General features: G+C 41.5%; 3 protein-coding genes across 3 annotated transcripts; 2 read left to right on the top strand and 1 right to left on the bottom strand.

Annotated features, from left to right (window-relative positions):
* Positions 1 to 2,802: 2,802 nt before the first annotated feature.
* Positions 2,803 to 8,658, top strand: LOC308111298 (cyclic nucleotide-gated cation channel-like; the record flags this gene model as incomplete). The annotated part of the gene is made up of 10 exons (XM_080466160.1): positions 2,803 to 2,891; positions 3,599 to 3,709; positions 3,823 to 4,011; positions 4,090 to 4,200; positions 5,276 to 5,382; positions 5,539 to 6,026; positions 6,119 to 6,397; positions 6,705 to 6,803; positions 7,584 to 7,961; positions 8,049 to 8,658. The coding sequence occupies 10 exons, from the start codon at positions 2,803 to 2,805 to the stop codon at positions 8,226 to 8,228; spliced, it is 2,031 nt and encodes a 676-aa protein (XP_080322286.1). The 3' UTR covers positions 8,229 to 8,658.
* An 891-nt stretch (positions 8,659 to 9,549) lies between these two features.
* LOC308111299 (calnexin-like) lies at positions 9,550 to 11,837 on the bottom strand (the record flags this gene model as incomplete). The annotated part of the gene is made up of 5 exons (XM_080466161.1): positions 11,791 to 11,837; positions 11,251 to 11,322; positions 9,949 to 10,068; positions 9,768 to 9,861; positions 9,550 to 9,632 (listed from the first exon to the last, which is right to left on the bottom strand). The coding sequence occupies exons 2-5, from the start codon at positions 11,320 to 11,322 to the stop codon at positions 9,550 to 9,552; spliced, it is 369 nt and encodes a 122-aa protein (XP_080322287.1). The 5' UTR covers positions 11,791 to 11,837.
* A 1,273-nt stretch (positions 11,838 to 13,110) lies between these two features.
* Positions 13,111 to 17,207, top strand: LOC308110652 (fibrinogen-like protein 1). Its single transcript, XM_080465082.1, has 7 exons — positions 13,111 to 13,246; positions 13,800 to 13,968; positions 14,062 to 14,221; positions 14,361 to 14,449; positions 14,574 to 14,662; positions 16,206 to 16,393; positions 16,473 to 17,207. Exons 1-7 carry the CDS (start codon positions 13,193 to 13,195, stop codon positions 16,669 to 16,671), a joined length of 948 nt encoding a protein of 315 aa, XP_080321208.1. The 5' UTR covers positions 13,111 to 13,192; the 3' UTR covers positions 16,672 to 17,207.
* Positions 17,208 to 18,941: the final 1,734 nt, after the last annotated feature.

The raw sequence follows: 18,941 nt of genomic DNA on the forward strand, positions 1-18,941 counted from the left end.
TGTTATTTGTTCAGTGTGCCTTTCTTTGAGTCTTTAATACCACTTGTGGTTAATTACCTCAAAATGTACTACAACCGTAAGGAGAGGTGTATCCTAATTATTCTTCCCGGAAGAAAACCTCCACATCCTCACTTCAGCATCTTGTTCAGTTTCAGAGCCATACAACAGCTGGACTTTATCTTCAGGAAACCCTTCAATCACGGAGTATCTCTCCATCCAGTCCACACTGTGAACCTCGACTGCTTTGCACTGTAATTCATCTGCAAACGACACGATCCCTGGAGACTCCTGTCATGTTACCAAGGAGGGGACACATGCATTAGTGTTGCACTGCAGTCAGGTTGTCTCACAATCTCAAGTTTAATGCTTCGATCCCTCAATCTCAGGTCCCAGCCACTTCTTCTTCTTCTTCGAGATGTTTCTGTGTGAACGTGTGTTTCTAGTGTGTATGAGGTGTTGACAGGTGAAAAGCACTGTAAAGTTTAGTTTAGTAAATAATGTACTACTACAGCATTCCATTTAAAATGACTTCAGATGTATTTACATTGGTTGTGAAATTGGTTAAACAGAAGGAAGGTTTTTCCTATTAAATAATGTAGAAAAGCAGTGCCACAGTGTTCATATATCGACATGTTTTTTTATTTCATTTTTATTTGGGCGGTTTGGGTGGGTGGGGGTGTTCGCCGGGCGCATTAGAGCCCAAAATGTAACGAGGAGCCAAAATGAAAAAACAAGCTGAATTGTTCTGACAGTACATTTTAGAACAATTCAGGTGGTTGTCACATGTTGGGTGGTTGTTCCAACCTGGACTCTAACAAGACTCATCATTGCATCACTTGCTCCTCCTCTTACTGCTCCATCTCCTCCTCCTGCTACTTCTTTCTGCTCTCTCTCCTCCTGCTCCTCCTCCTTTCTACTCTCTCTTCTGCTGCTCCTCCCTCTACTCCTCCTCCAGCTCCTTCCCCTCCTTTCTGCTATCTCTTCTTCTGCTCCTCCTCTTACTGCCCTATCTCCTCCTCCTGCTCCTTCTTTCTGCTCTCTCTCCTCCTGCTCCTCCTCTCTCTAGCACCACCTAGAAACACTACAACGGCAGCCTCGGCCCGTAGGAACGTCGTAGAGAGATGAAACCAAAACTCAATTGTTCGTCTCATCAAGGCCTACAATTCACCTGCTGTTGTGGTCTATTCTGTACCCCTTCCTTCTCTTCTCTTTTTTGTTTTCTTTCTTCTCTATTTTAATATCTTTCCCTTGTTTGAGTTTATGTTGTTTTGCTCTCTTCGTTTTTTTATTTCCAATATTTTTCTCTTCTTTTTCCACATATTCTTTTAATTCTTTTCTTCCTAGTGTTTATTGAACAGTCTCTCTTCCTCTCCAACTTCTTTCTTTTTGCCATTTTCCACTCAATTTTTTGTGTTCAGCACTTTTCTAATTTCGTCTTGTTTTTTATTTTCCACATCAGGGCTTATCTTGGCTTGTTTTTTATTAAACTTTTCTCTCTTTAATGCTCATTTGTTTTAGTTTTTTTAAGCTCTGCTGCTCTGCTTTCATTTCGTGTTAGTTGATTTATCTACACGTATTCCAGCAGGTGTTATTAAATACATGGGAGAGGTCTCTTGACCAGGTTGGTATGTGGAAACAGACAACACCAGATTTAGATATTACACATTTTCCTGTCCAGCATTCATGCCATTTATGGGTAATAATACATTTTTCTCCATTTGCTCATGAATCTCTTAGTCTTAAAGACCATCTGTCCCCACTGCAGACGACAGAGGGCTCTGTGTAATTCCACTTCCACTTTGAAAGCTTCTGTCACACCAACAGCACAGTTTCTTGAATGTCCTGGATCTTCTACTTCTGCCACATGCCGCATGCCGTTTTTACCATTCCGGTGCACGCTGCTTGGAGTTTATCAACCCCTGTCAGGTTTTATGAGGACAAATAGTTTTTTGGTTTTTTTCAAGAAGTGTTTAGTGTGTTTGTGCATCATGGTGGTTTTCTTCCATTGCAGTCTCGTGAGGATAAATCAACACGACTCATCTATTCATTCATTCCTCCCTCTCTCCGTCCATCCATTAGAACAAGTTCAATCATATTTCACTCCATATTTCTTTATATCTCGAATCTGTGACCAAAGAGAGCCAGGATAGCGCGTGTGAATTCCTTGTGTGCAGGTGTGCACATCAAACACATCTTCTTCCCAGTAATCAGACGAACCCTCGCAGACAAAGACGTACTGCTGGTTCAGAAGCCACTTCAAACCTGGTTGTTGAATTCAAATGAGCGTGCTGGCGAAAAGGAATACACACACGCACACACACACACCACAATTTGCAATTTAAATTCAGCTTCTTTTTTTTTTTTTTTAAAGACCATGTGATCATTGCTTTTGTCACTTACATTTGTTCACTCCACATCCATGAATTCATCTGGTGGTTGTTCGCATTTACAGAGAAGCAGAGGAACGATGGACACATGAGGGGAGCCGATGAACCGGCTGAACGGCTGAACAACTGAACGGAGGGACATTGGGAAATTGATCAGGTTGTGTCTTTTTGTCTTTCCCTCTCAATATCTGTTGTCATAACTACCATACCTCCTGTTGCCATGCCATCGGGTTCCTGATGGAGGATGACCTCGGAGTGGATGACCTTCCTCTCCGTCTTGTTGCTCCGTCTGTGTGTGCAGGTCTCCTCACTGTGGCAACTTACATGTTGTTTTTCCTTTCAAGGATGTGTGGAAGGACTTGTTAACTTCGTGTGTGTGTGTGTGTGTGTGTGTGTGTGTGTGTGTGTGTACAGAATGACGGGTCATATGCAGGATTCACAGAGGCTCTCTGTAAAAACATGGACAGAGGAGGAGAGCGAACGAGCCGACAGCACACTGAGCAGGTACACACACACACACACACACACACACACACACACACACACACACACACACACACACACACACACACACACACACAGTAATTCTGTCACATTAGGGAACTTTTCATCGACTTACATTCGTTTCAGATCAACTTATTTGAACTATAACCATCAACTGTTTCTAAAAAGTTATTTTATATTTGTCCCCATGTCATGAAAAGCCAATATAACTTCAGTGTGTTAACAGATTTCGATACAAATTATGTGGGTAGTTACACGTTCACCATCATACTAGATTTTGAGGTTCTCTTTGTTCAATTTGTTGACGATGAAAATAATATGAATCTTATTTGAAAGACAAGGCTTCTGAGCTGAATCTCTTTGGAAACTTTTAATGCAGACAAAAAATATATAAAGCAAGACCATATCAATGTTCGTGGTGCATCAAGTGCTAACATCTAATTTAGCTTTCAATTCAAATGATATCTTTGCTTTTCAGCGTATGAAGTTTCAGGCTGGTTTGGATCACATGTAGTTGAGAATCTCAATATTGTTTTAACATCGTGTTGAAAAGACCCCAAGTGGCCAATTATCAGATATGAGCTTTGTTACTGTCGTTTGTGACACAAGCAAGAAGTTTCTTTCAAAGCTTTAAACATCAAACAAAATGTTCATCTATATACGTGTTTTGTTCTTTGCACTCACTGGATTGTTTTTGCGGTCCACAGAGGACAATCTATGTGCGACGACAGTTCTTCAGAGCTACAGAGAATGACCGCCATCGACAAAAGAGAGATGAATTCCCAGAATTCTCTTCATGGGCGAGGCGCCCTTTCCAGGTAAGACAACACGACAAAAGTCAAGATTCAAGGAGATCTAATTAGTTTCACAAAGTGATCATATGTGACACCGTGGAGACGTTCAGCGTCCAGTCGCCGTTCTCTGCCCTCAGGATCGTTGGCATGGTGATGACTCTGAGAGAGTGGGCTCAGAAGAGCCTGAACGAGGAGAACGAGCGGCCAGATTCCTTTCTGGAGCGTTTCAGGGGTCCCACCAACGACATGCCGGCCCCGCCCAGCCGCATCAGCCACAGCCACGCCGGCCCAGACGCAGAGCATGAAATCAGACGCTCCAGGCGAACGTAAGAAAATTAAATTGGAAAAATACACAAAAGATGAAACGTCAAGCAACATATTAGTGTCTTTTGACTGACTTTCAGGAAGAGGAGGTGTACTGTTGTGGTCTTATCGCCATCGGATGATGCTTACTACTACTGGCTGATGGTGATCGGGGCTGCAGTTTTCTATAACTGGACGCTGCTTGTTGTCAGGTAAGAATTTGTTGAGCTGTTGGGAGTTCTCCCAATCGCATTACGACAATCTAACAACATTCGATCCCGTCTGAAACGTCGCTCAATAAAGATTCCTCATGATGGAGGTTTCAGATTTTGAGAGAACAATTAAGACCTGCAAGCAAGAAAACTACAGTTCAGGCTCAAGGACTTTCATGTGTAGAGTTTGCATGTTTCCCATGTGCATATTTCTCCGGGCCAACCAGCTTCCTCACTCCTTGGTGCTTCAGAATTTCTTGGAGAAGTGTGTGTGAGAGGTGTGTCAGGGCAATTTCAAAAATGTGGATCTTGGAAACTGTTTTCAAAAAGTTCTGTTTTCAGTGGCTCCAAGCACTTCTGTCGTGTAAACAGACACCCAAAACACAAAGAAAGTTTTCTGTTTTCACTTGAAGACCTTGTAAACGGGGCCTTGATTTTCTCAATACACATTTGTAGCAGATCACACTGAAATCTGTCAAAGCCTTAATCTGGATAAAAGATTTTTGGATAAAAGGGTATGAGAACACAGACTACTAACTTACTTAAACTTACAGCATGACACAACTGGAAGCTTTAATAATAAATAAAACCTTCTCCTGGAGTATAATTTTCATTTCGTTCTGCATGGTCTATGACGTGTCCACACCCTATTCTTATTTGAATATTAATATTTAAACAATATCATTCATACTTTTTGCAGAGCATCACGATGACAATCATTAAATCTCGTCTTGAAGCAGGCAGATTTAGCAAACACTAGAACCTGGTCGGGGAATAACAGGTCGAGTTTCATTTGAACTTTAAAGTATGGGATATGCTGGAACCTAAAGATTTCTCAATGAGTGGATTAAATGTTTCTCTTTGAATTTACTGCAGTTCTTTCTCCTAAACGATGTTAGTCAATAGTTCTGCATGATATGACCCAACAGTATTGATCCAAACACATAACAGACAACTTTTATCTGAGGTCACTGCTTGAAAGAGGATCACATATTTGCTTTCACTGATAGTATCACGTCCTTCTGTTTGAAATGTCGCTGGGATGTCTGTTAGCTCTCCGTATGTGTGTTTGCAGGGCGTGCTTCGATGAGCTCCAGATGAAGATTGTGCTGGCGTGGCTGGTGCTGGATTACATCTGTGATGGAGTCTATATCCTGGATATCGCAGTTCGTCTGCATACAGGTTCATTTTGACTTCTTAGCATCAAACTATATAACCAATTGTTCTTCCTCTCGTTGAGTTGTAATTCATGTGTATGTCTTTAGGAGAAGACTCTGTGTTTGTTGGTAAATCAAACTGGGTTTCAAAGTTCTCTGGGTATTTATTATGTTTGTAAAGGATTCCTGGATCAAGGCTTGATGGTGAAAGATGTGCGGCGCTTGAGAGAAACCTACGTCCGAACACAACAATGTAAACTCGACATCTGCTCCATCCTTCCCACCGACCTCCTGTACCTCTGGGTCGGAATGAGCTACACGCCTCTTCTTCGGTTCAACCGCCTGCTGCGGCTGTCCCGTCTGTTCGAGCTCTTCGAACGAACCGAGACGCGGACGGGCTACCCCAACGCTTTCCGCATCTGGAAGCTGGTTCTGTACATCCTGGTCATCATCCACTGGAACGCCTGCGGGTACTACAGCTTTTCCAAGATTCTGGGACTGGGTTCTGACTCCTGGGTTTATCCCAACGCCTCTGACCCCGAGTTCGGCTCCCTGACCAGAACTTACATTTACTGTCTGTACTGGTCCACTCTGACGCTGACCACCATTGGAGAGACGCCACCTCCTGTTAGAGATGAAGAATATCTCTTCTTGATATTTGACTTTCTGGTAAATTTATAATATCTTCCTAGAACGAAAAAAAAACCTCCTACAATGTGTAGCTCTGTAAACAAGGACTGCACTTTTTTTTTCTGTTCCAGATTGGTGTTCTGATTTTTGCCTCCATTGTGGGTAACGTCGGGTCAATGATCTCCAACATGAATGCAACGAGAGCAGTCTTTCAAACCCGCGTAGACACACTGAAACACTACATGCACTTCAGACATGTGAGCAAGGTGCTGGAGCAGCGCGTCATTCGCTGGTTTGACTACCTCTGGACCAATCAGAAGACAATAGATGAACAGGAAGTGCTCAGGAGCCTGCCTAATAAACTCAGGGCCGAGATTGCCATAAATGTTCACTTGGACACTCTAAAGAAGGTAAAGAGCCTCATTAGCCAATAGCTTCATTTGGTTTTTTCACAACATTAAGTTTCTGTATTTTTGTAGTAAACTAAGTCAAGCACGGTTGTTCAACAGTCAGCACTATATCTTCAGTCTCAGACAGACCAGAGTTGTGTTCTGACTGTGCCCGACCTTGTGCCCTATGTAAACAGGAAGCAGCTCCTTCCCCATAACTCCACTCGAGATAAATTGTTAATATAAACTTGATGGACTAGATCAAGAGATTCTAAGACTGTGTTGCATCAAGCATTACTTTTGTGTTTCTGTGTGCTTTTGGATCTAGGTTCGTATTTTCCAGGACTGCGAGGCAGGCCTTCTTGTGGAGCTTGTGTTGAAACTTCGCCCTCAAGTTTTCAGTCCAGGAGACTACATATGTAGAAAGGTTAGTATTCTCTTTTGGGCTCGTCAACGTTTTCAAAATGATGTGAGTCTACAAGGAAATGGCAGAAATGTTGAAAAGGGTATAGTTTTCCTCTATGGCCACTAGTGGGTGCTGTTGTTTGTTTTTGTAATGAAATCTCACACACTTTTGGACAGAGAACAATATGCTATAAATATTAAGAATGGCAAGTACACAGATATTCGTAAGGACAGACAATGAAGTTGGATTGCTGAGTGTGAGAAAAGTTGTGTTTTCCTCCATTTCTATTGAGATGGAGTTGGAGTGTTTTTGAAAAGTTCCATCTTGGGAGCTGTTTTCAAAAGAAGTGGCTCAAAGTACCATTGTCCTGTCAACGGACACCCAAAACTCAACAAACGTTATTCATTTTCACTTTTGAATGTCGGCATGTCGTTAGTTGCGACAGCTGACACACTGTGATGCGCATGCTAATGTCCCGCTCCAGTGATCTCAGTGCTTTTACATGATCAGTCACATTCTCCCATCCACGCTCAAAATTCACTTCCTCAAACATACAATAGCTGCCATGGCTCTCGACGTTTGTCCACAGACACTTTGACACATAGACAAATCCATAGGGGGCATCAAACCGCCAACCCTCAGACTGTACGATGCTCGATCAAACAAACCATATCAGTCCCAAGTGATAAAATTCTTTTAAATATAGCACTTCCAATCTTCCTGTACAGTTTGATTTGCTACTCATGCCATACAAGCTACCTTACACTTACCTAACACACCGGCTCTGATCTTCTTTCCAAGGGAGACGTAGGGAAGGAGATGTACATAATAAAAGATGGCCGCCTGGCAGTGGTCGGGGAGGACGGAGTCACCCAGTTTGCTGTGCTGACCTCAGGAAGCTGCTTCGGTGAAATTAGCATCTTGAACATAAGCGGCAGCAAGATGGGGAACCGGCGCACAGCTAACATCCGGAGTCTGGGATATTCTGATCTCTTCTGCCTGTCCAAACAAGACCTGATGGAGGCGCTGCAGGAGTTCCCCGACGCCAGAGCCCAGCTGGAGCAGAGGGGGCGGGACATCCTGAAGAAAGAGGGGCTTCTGGAGGAGTTGAACGTGTCTGCTGGAGAGGAGATGGAGGAGAAGATGGAAAGGTTGGAAACCAGCCTGGACCGGCTGCAGGTCTGTTCTGACCAATCAGCTTGTGGGAGATATTGAAAGATCTCATGATTTCTTGCAACGACAATGATGATGGGTGTTTTCTTTCAGACATGTTTAGCCCGTCTACAGAGTGAGTTCAACTCCTCCCAGCTTCGACTGAAACAGCGCCTGACAGCCCTCGAGCAAAACACCACGCTGGCCACCGGAAGTGGCTTTTTGTCGGACGTCGATGGCAACGAGAGTATGTCAGGTGATGGTGTGAGGAGCGAAATCAACATTCGGCTCTGATGGACATCGCTATTTGTTTTCTAGTGTGTAGCTGTAGTGTTTTCTTTCTTCGAGATGACTCGTGCTTTCCAGTATTCCATATTACACATATAAATGATGTTAAATGTTTTGCTGGATATTTGGACTAAATGTGGGAAAAGTGCCAAACAATAAGATTTATATACAGAAACATTTACGGTCATCCGCTGATGGCAACACACATTTTTTTGTGATTATAGAATGTGTGTTTTGATCAAACAAACATTTCACTTTATACTTTTTACTTATTCTCAAAATCCCAAGGATACGTCTTTCCCGTTATTTTATCTTGTATCTTTTTAGGGCATTAGCCCAGACCAAGTATATTAGAGTTGGTTTCAGTGTGTCCCATTAGATTTATTCACTACAGCATTGTTTCCATGTTCTCATTAAAGATGTAATGCTTACCCACCCTCTGTCTCTCTATGATTTTTTTCATCCGTTTCCAGTTTATCGTGTCCTACTTGCTCCAGCTGTTTTCGATGTGAGTCTGTCAAACCTATGAAAATTGTTCAACCCTTTGTGATCAACCATGTGTTTGAGAGTGAAATAAAGTTCAACAATTGAGACATTCAGAAATGTGGAAAAAAACATAAAGGTGCCGTTAAATAGTCAGAATAACTAGACTTATACTTATGCCTCGATATTACTGTAAAAAGAAAAGTCTTCAGTCACAGTGGTCACACTATAAAATGATAGAGTGACTGATGTGAATAAGATAGCAATGTGTCAGTAAAGTTTGATCATGTGCAAGAATATAATTGTTGCTGATATATATGTCAGAGAACGCTACAACTGTGTCGTCATCATGCCCATGACGTGGTGCGGCAGCCATCTTAGATGGGTCTCCCACGCTCACCACAGCTTTCATTTCTACTGAGGAAGCTGTAGTCCAACCACAGCCATCATAAATCATTCATTCATAAGTTATTCTCTTTAAAAAAGACAAACATGGTGTGGGGCACATTAATAGATGTATGGATGAATGACTGAAGCAGACTTGCACAGTTTTGAGGATGAAATTTCAGGTCATCAGGAGCAAGGCTCAAGGCCCCCAGAAGCCGATGAAATATGTCATCATATCTCATAATGTAACTGTGATTCTAAGACATTTTATGAAGAAAAAAACACTTTGTGTTTGAAATTACGTTTTTATTAGTTATAGATAGCTGAGATGAACAAGTCCATCAACGTATGTGTGCCTGCAAGCGTGTTAAAAATTATGAATCAGCAAATGTTTATATTTTAACCACATTTTTACTTATAATTGAATGTTTGTACACAGTTTTAGTTTTTTCCATTCCTAAGACTTAGTGGTGTTTTGCTTGTTCAGCTTCCTCTTGTGAGTCACTGTGGGTTCCTTTCTTGACACCTCCGTATCCATTTCTGCACAAAAACACAAAAATGTTGTTATCAATCCTTGTCCCATAAAGTTTATACGGTCAAATGGTAGTCTGCCAGGAATCATCAGCCTGCTGAAGGCAGTCGAAATGATTTCAGAATGCAAATATAACACAATACCTTTCTTGTCCTTCTGTAGTGTAGACTCGGGATCATCCGGCTGAGGATCGTCCCACTTCTTATAGTAATACGGCTGATCAGGAGGTCCAAACCTCTGGATGTAAAACACACCACATAATTGAATTTTGTAGCTCTGGAAGAACAAGCAAAGCCCCCCTATCCTGAAGCATCTGTACCACACCTTATCAGGCCACATGAAGCTTATGAAGAGAATGACGGGGAGTCCCACAGCAATGACGTAGACACCCAGGAGCCAGGGGCGCTTCTCCAGGGCCCTCAACAAGGTCTCTATCATACCTGGCTGCAATGCACCAACACATTATGCTATTCCATATAACATATGGAGTTTATCAATGCTCCTTTATGAACATACATTATATTATCAACAAGCTACAAATAGTATGAAGACTAAGACTACAGTTCTAAGATTAAGAAACCAAGATCCATCCATCTTCTATGTGTTTTTGGACCCTATTTAAAAGACGTTTTCAAATGAAAATGCAAAATGTTTGTAGCATTTTGGGTGTTCATTTACACAACAATGATGTCCAAAGCCACTGAAAACTGAACTTTTTGAGAACGGCTCCTAAGGCAGAACTTTTCAAAAACACTCAACCTTTAGGGAAACTGGGAAAAATGCAACTTTTTGGAAAATTTGTCAGTCTCCATCGAGGTGTAGACGAGGAAAAACGTAACCTTTCTTAACTATTTCTGCTGCACCACAGCTAAAATAAGTACTTCTTCTATGCATGGTCGAGTAGATAAACAATAACTGTTGACTCCCAGTCCATATTCCCCTAGGAGTTGATAGTTTTACAGTTGAGCGTCTCCATAATAACAATCCAACTGCTTCGTCCGTCCATATGAATGTTGGTGTACTCCCATTGTTAATGTTTATAGTGTATTACTCTTTGTGGCCTGACATGAAAACTACATTGTTTTCAGTGTTTCTGCCATTTCCATGTAAACAGACATCATTTTCATACTGTTGCCATGTAAACGTGAAACTTTTCTTGAATCGAAACCTCAAAAACGATGCATTTTCACTTTAAACATTATCGCATAAATGGGGCCTCTTTGTGTGAAAACACAACTATAACGCCTGTGAAATGCTATAAAATAATTGTTTAATGCATTGTGTATTCATTGGCCAGTCAGATTTATTATGCCTGATGACCCCCATGTTGACAAAAAGAGCTGAGTCATTTTTATGCGTGAGTCAATAACAGAAAGACATTAACATCATATATTCATGTATTTGATAATGTTATCACTGAACAAGATCATCACATATTGTAGGTTTTCTTAATATTATTCTGCCTGTTCACTTGCTGCTGATCAAATGTATTTGCAGACGTAAGTGTAATGAGATGATCATTAATAATCATTGTTGTTGCTTCCACTGTTGATTCGGACGTCATCTGTACAAATGTCAATACCGCTCCTGGCTGTGAATATATTAGAAATTGCTTGAAGTGCTTACCAGACCTGCAGCTGACACTAATTTCACACCGTCTACTAACATCAGGGACAGCAACACAAAGCTCAAATCCATCTGTGAAACACATGGTCATATGCACACACACATTCACATGAGTGGAAACAAAGCTATTTGTTTTCCCACGTATACTCTCATATAAACAATCAGGGTCATAGCAGGTCGGACCCACAAGGACGGACACACACACACACACACACACACACACACACACACACACACACACACACACACACACACACACACACACACACACACACACACACACACACACACACACACACACACACACACACACGATCGACCCAACTGTTCATACAGGTTTACGCAACAGATAACAACTGTAAACCACCTGCCTCAATCCACAATGAAATAGAAATAGAAGGAGGAGAAATGCAGTTTTCTGAGAAAGAAATATGACAGAATACAAAGTTGCAAAACCAAAAAGCAGACATGTGAGGCAGAGAGAAGATATAAAAGTAGCACAAAGAAAGAGCTGCAGTGTACTGAACTGAACATATTTACCTTTTTTAACGCAGCGATGATCCACAGTTTCTGTTCCTTGAACGTCTCTTCCTGAAGACTTACAGAGACACGATGTTGGACTTTGGCCCTCGGTCACTTGTTACACAGTCACTACTTTAATGGGGTTTAACACCATTATTAACACACACCTGGCAACCTGGTCAGCCTTTCAGTTAAAAGCCTTATTTACCCTGTGTTTCATCATGCCAGTAGTAAATGATTGGTGTGAGGGTTAGCACAGATTAATGGTAAAGTCTAATGTAAAACGAATGTTATCTGTGAAACTAAAAAGAGGTTTAGTCCATACAATCTGTAAAAGACAATATAGTGACTTGTTGTGAAGCTGTTTGAGGACGAGATTGGTAATAGTTACTGCATAAAAACATTGTCACAATGATTTTTTTCACAAGAGGAGATCAATTTAAAATGAAACACTTGAGGAGATTAATTGAAGGGAAAAAGCCTGACAGAGCAGGAGAAATAAACTTTTCTTAACAAAATTAATCAAGTGACTAAAAATGTAGGTCATATACCGAATTAAATATTTAGATGTTTTATATTTTACTTAAATAATTCATAATAAACTACAAAACAGCCAAACACTGGATCATACACACACTCTCAGGAGCACATGAAAACAAGGGCTTTAGTGTGGGTTTATTGGACATGTGCAAATCTGACTTTTGCAGATTTTCACACTTGTAACCATGTTTACACCGCAAAGTTTTCAAAACAATGTCCGTTTACACGGAAACTTCAGAAACCCTGAAACCCTAACCCCTTGAATGCTGACATTGTTGTTATTGTATTGCACCCCTGCATTAGAGTGATAGCAATCATCTCCGTTGATTTACCATGTCAGGAACTCTTGTTCCAGTGTGACGGGTAAAATCCATCTACTTTTCATCTTTGATTGCGTAAAACAAGTAACAGCCACTTAGTTCAATTGAGTGTCTGTGTAATTCCTGCAGACAAACCATTCTCTTCTCTCAGCCTTGCAGTGAGAGGTGACCTTGAGTGGCATTTCACTGCTCGCCGTGTTTACTCGAGCTGGCACAGTGCTGCTCGTCACCGGGGACTGCTCACATCTTTCAGTGGCACTAACGAGGAAGTGAGATAAGTGGGTAAAAAGTCAAGAAGCTGGCGAGAAGAGAGGACAATGCAGGCAGTCTGGTAAAAACAAAAGTGAGCAATGCAGTGTACATCTGTTCTGGACACTCCCTGCATATTTTGGTATGTTTTATGACTGTTGAGAATCAGGTATTTCATCAGGTTGTTTTTTTCTTTCACTGTCCCTGGCCTGCTGCCCTGTTTGCCCTCACATGTGGAGAAGGTAAACTGCAGGCGAGAGTCAGATAGAAGAAACTGAACTCAGAGAAGTAGAAGTCTCCCAAAGAAGAAGATGAGAGGTCCTCTGTTTCTGCTGCTCGTCGTCACTGCGGCACAGTCTCTCAATGTAAGTCTATGTTGTTCAATCTTTTACTTTCGCTCTTTGTTTATGCCTTTCACTGTCTCCAAACCTTGAATCGTGTTGTTTCACATGCCAATGATTTATTCTTTACAGCATTAATGAATCAAGACTAAAGGAAGGCTGATATAACTGTGTGCAATCACAATAAAGCACTAAGTCTCGCTTAACAAACATGTATTGTCACTTCACTGACTTTTGCTCATACAATCTGTAATGCTTACTAAAAATGCTATTTAATCACTCTGAACTACCTGTCTATTAGACACACAGTGATGTGTATTTTCTTGTAGATTACAGACACAATGCATATAAAGTGATCATATGATGAAGGATCCAGTGTTGTGCATGTTACTAACCAATGACAAATGTATTCCAATGTCTGATTAATGTTGTTGTTATAGTGTTTGCTGAGCCGTGAAGGACAGTTTCATTACTGAAGATGAATTAATGGGAGGAAGATATTCCTCAACATTTGCATGTATGATCTCTTATGGACTGATTACTTATGGATAATTATAGTATGAAGGCATGTGCGTAGGCATCAGACGCGTGCCGTGAGGAGGTGGCCCGTCTACGGGAAAAAGAGAAACTTCTGAAGAGCAAGCTTCAGAAACAAGAGCTCCTCCTACACAGATTACAAGTACTGAACCAACCTGGCAACGCGGACAAAGTGAGAGGCGACCAGAGCCAGGACGAACAGTACACAGGTCAGGGCCTCAGGACTGTCACACGGTGTGTGAGAAACAAACTATCAACCATTTAAGCTCCCAAATGTTGAATTGTGTATTTGTGTGTGTCAGATTGCTCCCAGCTCTTCAGCGCTGGCTCAAAATCCAGTGGTTTATACTCAATCAAGCCAGTTGCCAGCCCTAATCCTATCGAGGTCTACTGTGACATGAGTGATGGAGGTGGATGGACCGTCATACAGAGACGGATCAATGGATCAGAGGCTTTTAATAGGTGTGTGTGAACATTACATCAATGTGTGATCATGTAAGAAACAAAATCATCCATCTATCTGTGTGTGTGTGTGTGTGTGTGTGTGTGTGTGTGTGTGTGTGTGTGTGTGTGTGTGTGTGTGTGTGTGTGTGTGTGTCAGGTCTTGGGCAGAGTATAAGGATGGTTTTGGAAACAAGGGCGCAGAGTTTTGGCTTGGAAATGACCTTCTGCATTACATCACATCTCAAGGTAAGGTCGGTATGACCGATTAGTACCATTAAAGGTGTTATTACTTCCAAGTAACAAATAAGATCAACAAGCTTACTATTAGAACTGAAAATACCCTGGAAGTGTTGTTTTCTGATTCTTTCAGGAAATAATTCTCTGAGGATCAACTTGGAGGACTTTGATGGCAATCAGCGCTATGCCGAGTACAAGAACTTCAAAGTAGCTGATGAAAAGGTGTTAATATGAAGTGTCAGTGACAAATATACTTCAAACTCAGCAATTGATTAGTTTTGAATGGTTCATCATCAGTAATCTTGACTGGTTTATTACCATTTTGGCCCGCCTTGAGGAGTCTGCATGCTGTGTCTGTCTCTGTGTTTGACATGTGACATTGGATTGAGCAGGTATAGATTATTCATTAATACATTTACTACAGTTGTCAGGCCAACAGATAATAGGTTGGTGGGAGCAACGTATGCCGGCTGGATACATGAAAGAAGAGATATGGTGGCCTCTAGTGGCTATAATAGGTACAACTGAAACAATGTCAGCAGGCAGGAATCAGCTATCCATGGTGTCTGGAATTTGCTCACAGTCAGATGGGATTGGCTCCAGCACCCTGCAGCCATTAGTTTGATGATGTCCAACAGAGGCGCGAACACAGTTCAGAGCTGGAAACAAACCAAAAACATGAAGACTATTTTGAGTTGTGTGTTTAAATCCATTTGTTTTAAATGCCGTTTAACCCTGTGCAAGGTTTCCAATCCCAGTTTAGGGTATATATTTGGTATAACTGGGACAAAAACACTCTCAGTCACACCTAAGCTCAATTAATGCTCACCGTTTAACCTCACATGCTTGTTTTTGGCCTGTGGGAGAAAACCACAGTAGCATAGACAACCCAGAGCACCCAGAGAAAACCCATGTGTGCACAGGCAGAACATGAAACCTCAACCAAGAAAAGCTTATTGTCGATTTAAATCCATAACTTTCTCGCAATGAGGCAAGTGTGCTACCTACTATACCACCGTGCAACCTATAAACAAAAGAAGAAACATTGTGCACATATCTGAAGAAACAACATATCTTCAAGTTGATTGTATATTTACCAGAATCTGAGGAGTTTTTAATCCAATCAGACGTAGATCACTGCGGTCACAGTTAAATAAGGTGTAGTTTTTATTAATCAGAACCAAACAAAACAATAACATCTTTTTATTTCCCTGTATTCTCATACATCTATAAAAGTAATTTAAAATGACCTCCTGAGCAAAGTAAATCATGCAAGTGGTCCTCATTGTGCTTTATTAATATCATTGATGACATGAAACAGGCTTTAAACCAGAGGTGCCAAACATATAGTTCAGGGGCTACATACAGCATGATTTAATCTTGAGTGGGTAAAATAGTACCATAATGACCTTGAGATTCTAACATATACCCGATAAAAACGTCTATATTTTCACACAACCAAACACTTAGTACAAACAATTACTGCAATCTCAACATAAATTCAATTTTAATGAAACCTTCTGGTGCAAAAAAGAGTGAAATGTCTAAAACAAATGTTGCATTATGTATGTTATAGCAAAATCACCCTGACAGCATGGCTTTGAGCTTTCAGATAGCTATCTGTCATGGCAGCTTCACTGAAATCTCTGCTCGGATCTCAGTTGTGTTGAGGCCACTACACCTTAGGAAATGTGTAAAATAAAATACAACCTGTCCCATTTCAAAGCTCATAAAACTGACCGGCAGCTTGTATCTTCTTCTGCAGGAGAAGTACAGCCTGACCTTTGGAGCCTACGTGGGAACTGCTGGGGATGCTTTTTCTGGAAGCTTTCAGGTGGGAGTGTCAGAGTGGGCCAGTCACCAGGGCATCAAATTCAGCACCCACGACCAGGACAACGATAACTACAAGGGGAACTGTGCTCAGGAAGACAAAGGAGGCTGGTGGTTCAACAAGTAGGGATTTCCATGTTATCAAATCCACTTTTGTCAGTCAGCTGTCACTAAAGATTTCTTTACAATTCACTCCCAATAGGTGTCACTCAGCCCATCTTAATGGTATGTACTATCCCCACGGGCACTACAGTGCTCCAACAGATGATGGCCTGGTTTGGTACCCTTGGAGAGGATGGTGGTACTCTCTGAAGACCAGCGTCATGAAGCTGCGACCCGCTGACTTCCAAATCCATCCCATTGATGATCCAAATGCAGTTCAGTGCAGCCCACCTTCCTAGAACATGATGCAACACCTCCTTGGGTTTTAATGCAAGTAGATGAATTCGCAGATGAGGGGAAATGACGATAAAACAACATTTTGTTACATGTTTTATAAGAGATCCATGATTAGAACTTGTGAAAGTCACTGAGACACTGATGTTGCAATAGGAAGTAGCCTGCACACACAGCTGTCTGTTTTTGCTGGAGCAAAGGGAAATCTGTGTGTGTGTGTGTGCAAGACACAGGCAGGAACACTGCACCCAAGGCACTGAAAGGCCTCATTATCAAGCAGCTCAACACTGACTCTCACATATGTTTAAGCCATAATTTACAGTAAAAGGAGCAGGTTGCACGCATTTATTGAAGCTCTGATCAACGTTTAAACTGCATGTGTGCCACAGACATGTAGGATAGAATAAGGCTCCCAGAAACAATAGTGACACTTGAGGATGTTGTGAGTGGGGTCCGCTTCCAGTCAGTTTCTGAACAAACACACAGCTTTACAGTATATCTCTGTTATAAACACAACTCAAGAAATAAAACATAAAATCTTTGTGCTTGGATTTATTTCACCGATATCATTAATCTCATGCTGTTCTAATTTTATATTTGGTATAAGGAATTTGCTATGTTAGACTTTGGCTTTGCAGGCTGCCTTTTTACTGAAGCGCTAAGACTATAAGTAAACATTGTGGTGTCAGTCTGACATTTTAAGAGGTCTGGAAGATTCTCATAACATTCATCTTTGGATCTATAAACACTCATCAGCCACTTCATTGTGTATACCTGTTCAAATATGTGTTGATCCATTAATCAGCCGATCAACCAGCGGTAACTGAGTGTGTTTAGACATGTAATGAAGTTGAAGGTGAGCATGGAATTGGAGACGAAAGGTGATGAATGTGGCCGGGTTGTTGGTCTGAATATTTGACAAACTGCTGATCTGATGGGATTTTCACACTCAACCATCTCCAGGGTTTACAGTGAGAAAATACCCAGAGAGGAGGAGTACCGGGTGAGAAAACCTTGTTGTTACCAGAAGTCAGAGGAGAATGGACAGACTGGAGAATGTTGGGGATGATGGAAAGACAACCGGACATCAAATAACCACAGGATACAACCTGCAGTGTGTAGAAGAGCATCTGTAAGCTTTTCCAACAGTGTGAACCCTGGCGCTGACGAGGACCACCGGGTGTCCCTGCTGTCAGCTAAGAACAGGAACCTGAGGCTACACTTCACACATTACCACCAAGACAGGAGAAACCTTGAAGGTCTGGTGAGCCTCTATTTCTGCAGAGTTTGAAGACTATAAAAGCTTCGCACTTGTATTCATGGTTCAGGCTCCAGGTTTAATGGTGGAAACTTTACATTCTACTGGTTCTGATCTCTTATGACCTCAGCGCACCATCTTTCTGACGGAGACGTCCAGTAGGACAACGCACAAAGTTAGAAAGCTCAAACTGTCTGAAACATTTATTTACCATTGCAATTTCCTTATATGCTCAAACACACGTGGTGCATACAGAGTCAATATAACCAGAGAGGGAGGCAGTAGAGCAGTGCTCTCCTTCCTCCTGTGAATCCAACAGTCTGGGCAGCCTAACGCAGTTGCCAACAAGTTTAGAGCACATGACTTGGTACCACCACATGAGTGTTGTCACACTCTCAATGATTTTGATGTTTTGAGTGGAGAGTGTTGTAAAACACGTCAGTCCAACATCTCCAAAGGGCGTTTAACTGAGTTGACAGCGTGTCTTGTAGACTTAACTGTAACCTTTTGCAATTTATTTTTTTTATCATTGGTCTCCAGTACCACAGCAATACAGTGGCTTCTAGTAGCAGGGAGTTTATTGGTTTGAAATGACTTGGTTGAAGAGTTGCATGTTCTTGCCATGCCTGTTTGGATTCCTTAATTCCTTTTGGAGTGTATGAAAAACTGTCCATCTGTATTTATAATCCCTGAGATGAGCTCAAGACTTGTCCAGGGTGCTCTGCGCAGTGAAATGTGTGTAGATGAACATTTCTGTATCTATTTATCATTCATAGTTTTCATAAAGGATTATTTGCTTACTTCAAAGAAGCCATAGGTTGGTTTGCTGCTGATTATCACAGTTTGCTCTCGAAATACTGTCAACTTATACAATGTGTATCCTGCCTCCTACCTTATGTTGGCTCTACGACTGGCAACTTTCCTGATAATTAAATTCACAATCAGAAGAAGAACAAAAGTTCCTTTGTCTCCTGTTTTTATATAACAAAAAGAAAGAAGGTGCTTTTTTTTGGAGAC

The sequence above is a fragment of the Lipophrys pholis genome, assembly GCF_963383615.2.
Source record: "Lipophrys pholis genome assembly, chromosome: 6".
NCBI lineage: Eukaryota > Metazoa > Chordata > Actinopteri > Blenniiformes > Blenniidae > Lipophrys > Lipophrys pholis.